We start from the raw sequence: 12552 nt of genomic DNA, 5'->3' as shown, positions 1-12552 counted from the left end.
ACTGGAAAATTTATTTTTAAAAACTTTAACATAGATACAAAGCAATTTCCAGAGTCCTCTTAATATCTTGAATGCTAGGAACTGGAAGAAAGCGACTTTAATTAAAGAAGTATACCTTGGTAAATGGCAGCACTTTACATTGATTTTAAAGAGAACTACTTTTTTTTTTTTTTAAATATATTTTATTGATTTTTTACAGAGAGGAAGGGAGAGAGATAGAGAGTTAGAAACATCGATGAGAGAGAAACATCGATCAGCTGCCTCCTGCACATCTCCTACTGGGGATGTGCCCACAACCCAGGTACATGCCCTTGACCGGAATCGAACCCGGGTCCTTTCAGTCCGCAGGCCGACGCTCTATCCACTGAGCCAAACCGGTTTCGGCAAAAGAGAACTACTTAAAACAAAAAATTTTATTTTTTATGTTAAATCCTTAGATTAATTTTCTAAGGCTTTTACAATTAATTAAGTTTTCATCATTCTAACTTTACCTAAAAATGTAGGGTTTTTCTTAATATAAGTATCCCACCATAGGTTTATTAGCAATAGTAAGGTTCACTCAAGCAAGAAATGTTTAAAACTTCAAAGGAAAATATATAATTATCTCTTGCAAAATCTATCTCAATCTTTCAGGACAAGTTTTGCTCCCCCCCCCCCTTTAATTTATGTCTTGGTTTAGTGATCATCACTCAGATCCCCAAACTGCTGACTTCATATAATCGGTCTCTTAGCAAAAATACTTGAAACTTGGTTTAGAGATTAGTTAGATACCCAAACTGCTGACCTCACATGGTCTCTTAGCTAAGGTACTTGACATTCAGGCTATATAGAAAGTGGCCTATAGGTACTTGTTTCACAGATAGACTGTTCCATAAATCCCAGTAGGCACAGAACTATAAGGAACTGTCTGCTAAGTTTCTTCTTAATCCCATAAAAACATTAATTGAGGTATTTTCTTGTCTTAAGATAAATATTTAAGGAGAAAAAAAATGAGTTTCAAATAACTGATTAAAATTAGACCTCTCTGGCTTTTACACTCTCGGAGGACTTCCTTTAGTAACTTAAATATCTACAAATATCTTGTATGATTCCAAGAAAAACAAAAACAGGACTATTTTAGCAAATGTATAGGACAAAATAGTATGCAATGAGAAATTGGTATCACAGAATAATCAAATGTATTGTTGTTACATTTTTACTAGTTATAAAAATGACTTATCCTTCAGTAAAAGAAAACTTTCTACTTCATTTAACCTAGCCTATTAATTTCTTGTGGTGTATAATTTGGGAAATGCTTATGTAAAAGCATATTTAAAAGTAGACCAAATTAAGCTAGATACATAAATACATGATTCAATGAAATCTATGTCTAAAGCAAAGCTGTAACATAACCACAGGAGAAAAAAATGTAAAATCAGATATTCTACAAGAAATAATTATGACGCCCTAACCGGTTTGGCTCAGTGGATAGAGCGTCAGCCTGTGAACTCAAGGGTCCCAGGTTCGATTCCTGTCAGGGACATGTACCTTGGTTGCAGGCACATCCCCAGTGGGGAGTGTGCAGGAGGCAGCTGATGATGTTTCTCTCTCATCGATGTTTCTAACTCTCTATTCCTCTCCCTTCCTCTCTGTAAAAAAAATCAATAAAAAATATATTTTTTTTAAAAAAAGAAAGAATTATGGCATAAGATATCCAAAAAACCTCAAAGTTTTTAGTGTTTCTTTACAAATAAATGCCTATATCCCAATAAATGTTCCTCATATATTATTTTTACTGTTGAGTTCTTCTAGAGTCAAAGTCCACAATTCATGCTTGAAGCATGTGCTTTTAGTAAATAAAATCTATCAAGTCCCCATTTCCTATGCAATTAATAAGCATACTCAGGTAGAAAACTACATAATAGAAATCTGTGGGGAAAAAGCTATATTTGTTTACATAGTTTATAACAGTATTAACTAAGAACGGGCACTGCAGTTCTAAAATGCTATGGCCCTGCATCAAACTAAGCCAGAAGGCCAGAGTACAGTTAAAAGGGTATAGACAAAAACAGAGCAAACTTAAGACTATGCCCATTTGACTTCATTAGCACAACCTGAACTAATAATGGAGTCCAACTCTGAATGGGTCAGTTAATTTATTTAAAATGTCACTGAGGAATTATATAAGGCAGGATAAAAGAGACCTATTTTACTATACTCAGTTATTACTTTTTTTTTATATATTTGGGAATATGTGAACACCTTTTTTCCTGAAATATAAAGGCTGAAGAAACGTTGTATTGAGGGTAATATAACCCAAAGTACAACATTTCTTAGCCTTTGTAATTGCTCCATCAAGGACAATTAACCACTATAGAAATGTAATAAGCAGAGGGCCTGCTAGTGTGCCATTTACTAGCAGATAATGTCTGGGGGAGATACATGGAGTACCACTAGATGCTTACTAGGAAGCAACCAGGAGAATATACTTATGTGCCTTGGGCACAGTAGGGGGAAAAAGACATACCTGCCTTTTACTGCAACAGTCTATTGCTGGCTTGAAGCAGGTTACAAAGAAACTTCCCAAAGTAAAAAAGAAAAGCTCTTAAGATTTAAAAACAAAGTGATGTAGCAGGAAAATGGATGGTTCAGTTCATACAAGCCAGGTAATTTCCACAGTTGTTGATAGATGGACACTTAATTCTGTATTACTATAAAACTTAGTTTTGTTCCCATCAATGCAATTCAAGATTAAAAACAGAAAGATGGTAGGATATTATTTAAGAATGGTATTATCTTAATATAAATCTAAAAGTCAGGTTTTACAATTAGAATTGAGAAGAAAAATAAAAACCATTGCTCTCATGATATAACTATAGACTAATCAAAAGGGACAGAAGAATAGAGCTAAAATAACAAAGTAAAGAATAATAATTTAACTGGTTTTTTTATTGCCAAAAATGCTGTACAAATTTTATAAATGTAGATTTGGGTACTAATTTTTCCTTTCAGAAAATGTGTTTTAATTGCTGATGTCTTTTGGTCAAAACAATACCACTTCAGGTAGAAGCCCACCAAAAAAACTTTAAGTTTGCTTTAAGCTTTGCTCGTACCTGACATCAAAGGAAATCTACCTAAATAGGATAAAGAACAGTCAACTCAATATTGGTCACATTTTGATTGTTATTTGTTTGCTCCATTTTGTTCTTTATCTTGTTTAATTTTTACTTTTTAAAAAAATATTTTTTATTGATTTCAGAGAGGAAGGGAGAGGGACAGAAACATCAATGATGGGAGAGAATCACTGATAGGCTGCCTCCTGCACACCCCGTACTGAGGATTGAGCCTGCAACCTGGGCATGTGCCCTTAACTGGAATTGAACCCGGAACCCTTCAGTCCCCAGGCCTGCGCTCTATCCACTGAGCCAAACCAGCTAGGGCTCATTTCTATTTCTTTAAATAATGTCATATCTCACTTGGAGATTGTTTTTTCTCACTCAAATTACAAGAGAGATTATCTATACCTACTGTCATTGCTCCTCATTTGATATACTTCAGTTAAGGCCCTAGCATGTTCATTCCTCTGTAATCTATAAGACTCATGGCCAGATGTTGCTTACTCATTCTGATAGGTCTTCTTACTCCTGCAAAGACTACCAGCACCTCAAAACAACTTCATAAGTCTGCCTTCTGTTAGTAGGGACTATTTACTAGTTGACTCATTTCCAACAACTTTTCTTTATTAAAAAAAAAGTTTAGTTTCTCTTCTTTAAATATTTTTAAAAGATGATCAGAAAGGAAGCCTAAAGTACATCTTAAATGGACTAGAACTGAATGTTCTTTGAAGGTGAACATAATTCATTATTTTGTTTGCCTTTTCAAATACTAATTACAACAAACTGCCAAAAATATAGTATTAGTAGATTTGATAAATGAGTAACTAAATAGACAAAGATTTGCTCAGAATATTTAACCAACTTAAAAACATTTAATAAACTCTTACTATATGTATTGAGGCAATGAAAGGTACCAGGAAAAAAAAGAGAGTTCTAGCCTTCAAAAGCCTCTGCCTAGGAGGGAAGAGAACATGTGAACAGATTATCACAGTAGAGTTAGGTATAAAGTACTCTGAGAACATCCTACAATAATAAAAGGCTAATATGCAAATAGACCAAACGCAGAACCACCAAACAACTGGTCGCTATGACATGCGCTGACCACCAAGGGGCAGAGCGTGGAACATGGTAGGCATGGGCCGTAGCGGGATGGTGGAGCAGGTGAGTGGGGGCGCCAGACCAAGGCAGGGCCCCAGTTGCTGTCATCGGGGCGAGCCTCTGGTGGTTACTGAAAATTCTTTGCTCCCGAGTGCCATGGTCCCCCCTGGTGATTGCACCTGCTGCCAGCACCAGCCCCACTCGCACCCACTGCTGGCAGCAAAGCTGCTATTTGCACCCGCTGCCGGCACCAGCCCTGATCGCTCGGTGCCATCAGTGGGTGCAAGTGGCGGATGCTGGCCCCGATCGCCCCTCAGGGCTTCTCCACCTATCCCTGCTCCTGAGCAGCGATCGGGGCTGGCAATCGCCTCTCACACCTGCTACCAGCGCCAGTGCCGGAGCAGCTGCTCACACCCACTGCTGGTGCTGGTCCCAATCGCTCAGCGCCGTTAGCAGGTGCTAGCCACGGTTGCCATCCCCAATCGTCCCTGAGGGCTTCTCCACTTCCCCCTGCTTCTGAGGGGTGATTGGGGCAACAGCCACCACTTGCACTCACTGCTGGCGCTGGCCTCAATCGCTCCACACACCAGGCGGGGGTGTGGAGGATGGGCCGAGACCTGCCCCTGTGCCCACCGCAGCCTCACGGCCCCACAGTTTCTTTCAAGGTGCACAAATTCGTGCACTGGATCCCTAGTAATAGATTCCACAATGAGCAGTTTGTTCATAAGTGATCTATCACTTTGTGGTAAGTGGCTACACAGGCTACTTTCGTGGGAGAACATTAAACTCATCCCCTTTAAGATCTAAAAAATTATATATTCCAAATACTCTATTAACTTTTCATTAACTCTCAAAGGCTGAATGTACCATGTTAGCCCCTTTTCATCATTATATGCCAACTGTATAGCTTACTATTGTGATTACAGTCTCTAGGACACCACCCAATAACAGAAAAATACTAGCAAGAAAATCTGTTACTTTGTTCTACTCACACTAATTCTCTAATCACACACACACACAAAAGGCCCTCTTTTAAAAGTACTAAACCATGTAATCTACCATCCTAATGAACATATTAAGTTGCATAGGTAGTATCATTATATCCAAGAACAGTTTATAAAAGAATTAGAAAGGCCACCAGAATATACCTATGTCTAGGACAGTGTTGGCGAACCTCTTGAGCTCGGCATGTCAGCATTTTGAAAAATCCTAACTTAACTCTGGTGCCGTGTCACATATAGAAATTTTTTGATATTTGCAACCATAGTAAAACAAAGATTTATGTTTTTGATATTTATTTTATATATTTAAATGCCATTTAACAAAGAAAAATCAACCAAAAAAATGAGTCCGCGTTTCACCTCTGACACGCGTGTCATAGGTTCGCCATCACTGGTCTAGGAGATCCAGACAGTGGGTTCTGTGTTATTAGCTAAGTAGGCAATAAGTTTTATAGAATGGGTCATCTATTAACTCCATATCATTTAAATGTCACAGCATTTCATTGCGTCATGCTGACATTGTACTGTGACATACTATAAATAAGAAAACAAATATACCATTCATTAGTATTTCCCCAATAAAAAATCTTTTTAAATGTGAACAATCATGATATAGCAACCTTTTAATAATCAGATATTAAAGCAAGCATTTTCTTTATCCACAGGAGACAATGACAAGCTCTACTCTAAATCATGTTATTTAGTAGTAATTTGTACTCTAAGTCAGAGTAAAGCAAAATAATTTATTTATTTGAAGTGAAATTAGATTACCCAGGAGTAAGTATCTGGACAAGTAAAGGTCTAAACACAGTCTTTAAAAGTTTAAAATCACTTTTTCCTCCATAATCACTATCAACATACTGCAGTCATTGGCATACTTACCACACTGACTGAATTTTTCTTTTAGTTTCTGCCAAGTCAAGTCAAAAGGCAGCTAGAATGAAAAAAGGTATTAGTAACAGATATACAAGGCACAAAATAATTTTAAGTATCCTTTATATTTAGTTGCTTACATTTCTGACAAATATCTGGTTGCCTTTGGAGCCTATTCTGTCTCTCATTCCGCTTCCCATGGGACCTGATAGGAATCCTCGATCCATATCGATGCTTCTTTCCAGTATTGCTCCTATACCTGGTCCCATTCTATCAAAGCTGGAGCTCATCCGATCCAGTCCCATCCCCATTCCTCCAGTCACACTGTTCATGCCACCCATTCCACCACCTGGATTTTCAGGAAGGGATGAGAGGATTTGGAAGTTTGGTGTTTTTATTTTAAAATCAGAAGGAGAAGGAAGAGGAAGAAAGAGAAGAAGAGGGAAAGAATCATTTTTGAGAAAGAAAGGAAGAGAAAAATTAATTTGTTTATGTAATTAGATAATATGTAAGCATAAAAATTATTTCATACACACAATTTAACAATATTCCAAGGAACAGAATTTAATTTGGTATACATTTGGTTAGTTGAATGTTAATGGCTAATTGAATTTGTTAATTTTAGCCAGTACATAATACATTATATACATATACTTCTATAAGTTACTGAATATTCTGATCATAAAGTTCATCAAATATGTTATATAGTTTTTCTACCAATTACTTTATCCATTAATGTTATAGTATTTATCCTCATTTTTATTTTCTAATAATGCACCAAGCTTAAAAATTGCTAGAACAAAAGTAAATGGGGCAAATTCAAATCATTCAACTCCAACACACCAACTGTTGCTCTCATCATACTCTCCTACATAATATTATTTCCCTAGCTTCCCTTTCACCTCAGTTTCACATACAATTTCTTTCTGTATCAATTCAATTTTCAATAACCATGGAAACATATAACTTTTAATCCAATGTTATACAAAACTTGAGGAGGTAGCAACAAAAAAATGAAATCATACCCTTTTAGCCAGAACTTGAGAATTTAGCTCAGAGCACATATGTACTTCATTCTAGGTGTTGAGTCCTCTTTAAATATCCTAGTCCTACTCATTCACAAAATTTATCCTTTTTTCTCATACCTAAAATCCGCATACATAGAAATTCTAAAAATTAACATCACCCTCAAATTGTCTTTTGGTGGATAACAAATATAAAATTAGCGAAAAAGTATAAACACTGAGGTGAAAACCAGAAGGTAGGGAAGTTAGCATTAATAGGAAAATGGCCAGGGCTGAAAAGATGATGAAAAGAAGAAATAAAATGAGAAGCAAAGGACAATGGAAATAGGTATCTTCTGCTGACAGGATTTATGAACTCACTTAGAACAGTTCAAATAGACTATGTTTCCTATTGGTGATTTTTCAAACAATTAAAGGAAGTCAATAAGGTACGGAGAGCTCATAGAGACACGATTCAATAAGCAACAGAAGTCAAAAACTAAGCTATGTGTTAAGCCTTAAGGCATAAAATGTTGTAGTGGAAACAGATGGGAGAGATTCAGCACTCCCCAGTGTTTCAACTACTCTTGATTCTACCACAGGAAAGGTTTAAGAGGAGAGGAAATATGCATCTCTTTCAACCTTATCCCTCAACTTCAGGTCTCTCTCTAGAAGAGTTATATGTGGGGAAATTCACCTGTGTCTTCCAAAAGACAAAGAAGGTATTCGCAGGTGAAATAAACTAGAAACCAATAGCAATTGTAGAGAATAAGCAAGGGAACTAAGTTGGTGCAAAGGTAAAAGTTGTTTTTGACACATGGTTAGAGAAATCCCCAGATTTCTTAGTTGGAAAGGAGATTCTTGGGTTGTCTTATGGTTAACACATATTTTGGTGTTAGTTTAGAAATATCAAAGAAGTAAAATTCGAAGTTATTTAGAAATTTCAGTGATCAAACAGAAAAGCTCAGTAAGTATCAAAGTTTCTCTAAATTATAATAAGACATTAACATATAAGAACAAAGTATTACTATACTACAATAACTACTCTTGCAGTCATTTGCAAGCATACAAATATTACTGAATAAATTCTAGTAAAATTTAAACCTACTTATTCCAGATCCTACTGGACCCATGTTAGAAGCTCCTATTCTTCCTGCAAACCCTCCAATCATTGCACTGCCTAAACAAGGATGGAAAGATAACACACTAATTAATTTAAATAATCATACTTCAAAAGTCCCAAGGTACTATGCTCTCAGAAGATGTACAGTAACTGAAAAGTACAGTCTTCTAGAAATAGGGTTCAAATGTGTAAGACAGTGAAAAAGAGAGCTAGTACATTAAAATCCATAAAGTGTTTTTCTTCTAGTAATAAATTGTGTGAAATATTATAAATTTCCAATTTTTCACACGAAAAGGAGAAACATACTTTAAAAACATATAACCTGTGTTATAACCTGTGTAAAGAAAAGAAGTATGCAGCCAGCCTACCAAGTCTACCAAAGGAATCTCCAAAGCCTCGATTTATTCCAATATCACCACGTCCAAAATCTCTCTCCACGCTACTAGTCATTGCACCACGGTATAGCTCTGAAAAAATCATGCAACAAATTAACCCCTTTTCAAGTATATCAATAAACAGTAATTCATTGAAACTAAAGTGACAGCGAAAGTGACAAATACAAAAAAGGTCTGTGATGTACCCAACTTACCTCACATGCTACATATATCTCATTTCACTGTGCCTGTCCCTATTACCAAGTGCCCACAAATGCCCTCTGAAGACATCTATAGTACCCACCCCTAAGTATGGGGGGCACATCTATATATATAAAAGCCTAAGCGACCTTTAGGAGAGAACGACCAGAATGACTGGAATGACTAGTCGACCAGTTGCTATGATGCACACTGACCACCAGGGGGCAGATGCTCAACGCAGGAGCTGCCCCCTGGTGGTCAGTGCACTCCCACGGGGGAGTGCCACTCAGCCAGAAGCCGGGCTCACAGCTGGTGAGCGCACCTGCAGTGGTGGGAGCCTCTCCTGACTCCGCAGTAGCACTACCAAGCGGCGGCAGCAGGTGCAGCAAGCTGGGATGAGTGTGAGCAGCACAGCATATGGCCCTGGTTCTGGCTCCTCCCTGGCCATCTGCTCCTTGGCGCACTGCTACATCCCTTAGAGGATGTCCGACGGCCGGTTTACGCCCAATCCCCACTGGCCTGCAGGGATCGAGCCTAAACTGGCAGTTGGACATCTATCTCGTAATCTGGAACCCTTTGGGGGCCTAAACCAGCAGTCAGACATCCCCCAAGGGGTCCTGGATTGCAAGAGGGTGCAGGCCAGGCTGAGAAACACCCCAGCAGTGCACGAATTTCGTGCACCGGACCTCTAGTTTTTTAAATATTAAGTTAAACAAAATGTAGCATATAAAACCCACTACATACATTTACCTACCTCCCATCCGGCCAACTCCTCCAAATCCTCCCATGCTATTCATTGCTTCCAGACCACCAAACCCAATTCCTATGGAATAAAGATTAATTTTGAGATGTGGCTATCAGTTGTCTAGCTAAAAGATGCATTTGTAAAGTTAAGTCTCACCAGTAAGCTCTTCATCTACTCTACCTTGTGCACATCACCTTCTATATCCCTTAAGTATGTACCAGGCTCAATTTTCTGCTATTTTTAGAAAGTGAGCCAACAATAAACCATGACTTTTTTCCCTTGGAATTCTCAATACAGTTCCTTATTTACTAAAAATGGTGATGGGTACATACAAAAAACAGGTACTTATACATACCTCCTCCAATTCTATTCATTCCTCCAAAACCTGGACCATCCATTCCCATACCTCAAATAAAATACACAGTATGTACTTCAGTAATCTTATTTTTATGACTAAAGAATGACATAATGTAATAAAAGAAAATAGATACCACTGGTTTAGTCACAATGGAACACTAAGAGAAGCAGCAGGACATAGGTGGGATGGTTTAAAGTGCTATGCCACAGCAGATGTCTAGTCATGAGTCTTCAAAAAGGCTTCTTTGAATATTTATTAGAAAAGAAAACAAAATTCACTGGTCACATGCATGTTCACTTAGAAAATATCTAGGACTAGATTTTTATTTTTTATTTTTGCAGAGCAGACAGAAGATATCACTATCACTGATTTTTCCCCCCCAGACAAACAAAGAAGTATCACTATAGCAGATTTAGACATCAGGTCAGAATCCTCTACACATGATAGCTAAGGGAGCAATAAGAAATTAAAGAATAAAAATAGTATGTGTTTAAGACGTTGGAAGATCTAACAGTAAGGAAGAAAATCTCCATCTGTTTGGATCAAAATGATTAGCATAACTATTCCCACAATTTAAAGTGTAGCTATAGCATCTCAAAAAAAAAAAAGGAATCTGATCACACTTATTAGTCTATCAATTAAAATAGCAGTTCTCAAAGTATGGTCTGGGGACCATGGAGGGCCCAATAGGTCAAAACTATTTCACTCATACTAAGATACTATTTTACTCTCATTCTCTCATGAGTATAATGTGGAATTTTCCAAAAACTACATGATATATGATAGTGTAACAAACTAAATGCGGAAAATACAAATAGCATCATTGTCTTGCATTAAGCCCAACATTAAAGAGATGTACAAAAAGGTAAAACAATGCCACTCTTCTAATTCTTTTGTGTTGGAAAATATAATTTATTTTCCTAAAATGTATATATATGGCCCTGGCCAGTATGGCTTAGTTGGTTGGGTGTTGTTCCATGCACCAAGGGGTTACTGGTTCAACTCCTAGTCAGGGCACATGCCCGGATTGTGGGTTCAATCCCAAGTAGGGGGCATGGAGGAAGCAGTTGATCAATGTTTCCCTCTAGCATCAATGGTTCTCTTCCTTTCTCCCTCTCCCTTCCTCTCTCTCTAAAAATCAACTTTAAAAATCTTTTTTTAAAAGTATATTTATTCCCTAACCGGTTTGGCTCAGCAGATAGAGCGTCGGCCTGCGGACTCTCAAGGGTCCCAGGTTCAATTCCGGTCAAGGGCATGTACCTTGATTGTGGGCACATCCCCAGTGGGGAGTGTGCAGGAGGCAGCTGATCGATGTTTCTCTCTCATCGATGTTTCTAACTCTCTATCCCTCTCCCTTCCTCTCTGTAAAAAATCAATAAAATATATTTTTAAAAAAAGTATATTTATGATAACATAATGAATTTATTATTTTAAAATAAATTTATAAATGTTTTAATTTCTAATATAGTAAATATTAATATAACCATATAACTAAAAGTACTTTGGAGCCCTCAACAAATTTTAAGAGTATAAAAGAGTTCTAAAACCAAAAAGTTTAAAAACCAATTTTCAAAAATAAACTGTAAGTTAGTTCAGGTGAAGAGCTGAATGCTAAGTAAAAAGCTACCTACCCAACTGAATATGCAAATTTAAACTGCTTATTATATAGTAGACTTTCAGCCATTCCACATATAATGTATATCTATGATATGCAAGGCTCTATGTTGAATATTCACCTTCTGCCTTAAAACCATTTCAAAACTCCACAGTGCTAAAAGACCAGCTACAGTACAGCTGGGCTCAGAGAAAACCTCCTGACATTTGCCCATCCTCTTTCATGTTCTCTGCTCCCCAAAGTTTCATCCTTTTTTAAACTGAAGTGACATCCTAAATATCAACTATAAATGCAGTCTTTAAACATTATTACAAACTAGTAAATGTGAGTTTTATGACCTAGCAAATGTGTAATTTAAAAAGAAATAAAGTTAGAGTACTTACCAGTTGGACCTAAATTTCCCATTACACCACCTATGTTCAACTGGCTGGCACTAATAGGCTGTCCACCTGGACCAAGTCCCATTCCAATGCCTCCAAGACCACCTGAAACACAAATATAATAATATTACCAATCCATCTATGATTATCTAACTGGCACTACAATTTTTTCAAGAGCTATAAGCCTGTAAATTTAAATGTAGTATCCCTAAAACTTCACAAATTTGTAACTAAGACCACTGGTTCTTGTTTTCACTGGAATGCAGCACAGTGAACCCTCACTATAATCCTATCTAATAAAAGAGTAATATGCAAATTAACCATCACTCCATCACTCCATCACAAAGATGGCAATGGCCACGGAGCTGGAGCAAGCAGGAGGGTTGGGTTGCCCCAGGTGATGGAGGAAGCCAAGCTTCCCGCCTGCCCTGGCCGGCACTGGGCTCCGCTCAAGGCTACTACGTTTCAATTACAGAAGATAAATAAATCCCAGATACATGCTTTAGCCGGCGGTGGCCTCTGCTCAAGGAGGGGCTGGGAGCCTAGATTACCAGGGGCAACCCAGGATTCCAGCCGACCTGGGCTCCGCTCAAGGCTACAAAGTTTCAATTATAAAGATAAATAAATCCCAGAAAAAAAGAAAAAAAAGGAGAGGCTGGGGCTTGGGTCACCGGGGGGCATGACC

The 12552-nt window shown here is 37.6% G+C and overlaps 1 protein-coding gene across 1 annotated transcript in view; it reads right to left on the bottom strand.

Annotated features, from left to right (window-relative positions):
* Positions 1 to 12552, bottom strand: part of MYEF2 (myelin expression factor 2) — a 32128-nt gene that overhangs the window by 3179 nt on the left and 16397 nt on the right. The window contains exons 9-14 of the mRNA XM_023751683.1: positions 11871 to 11972; positions 9870 to 9920; positions 9524 to 9592; positions 8563 to 8661; positions 6208 to 6416; positions 6077 to 6128 (exon numbers count right to left, since the gene is read on the bottom strand). Of these exons, the coding sequence (XP_023607451.1) occupies positions 6077 to 6128; positions 6208 to 6416; positions 8563 to 8661; positions 9524 to 9592; positions 9870 to 9920; positions 11871 to 11972 (582 nt within the window). The remainder of the gene's footprint in view (positions 1 to 6076; positions 6129 to 6207; positions 6417 to 8562; positions 8662 to 9523; positions 9593 to 9869; positions 9921 to 11870; positions 11973 to 12552) is intronic.

The sequence above is a fragment of the Myotis lucifugus genome, unplaced genomic scaffold (genome assembly GCF_000147115.1).
Source record: "Myotis lucifugus unplaced genomic scaffold, Myoluc2.0 scaffold_23, whole genome shotgun sequence".
In the NCBI taxonomy this organism is placed as follows: domain Eukaryota; kingdom Metazoa; phylum Chordata; class Mammalia; order Chiroptera; family Vespertilionidae; genus Myotis; species Myotis lucifugus.
This window is presented reverse-complemented; position numbering and strand designations above follow the sequence as displayed.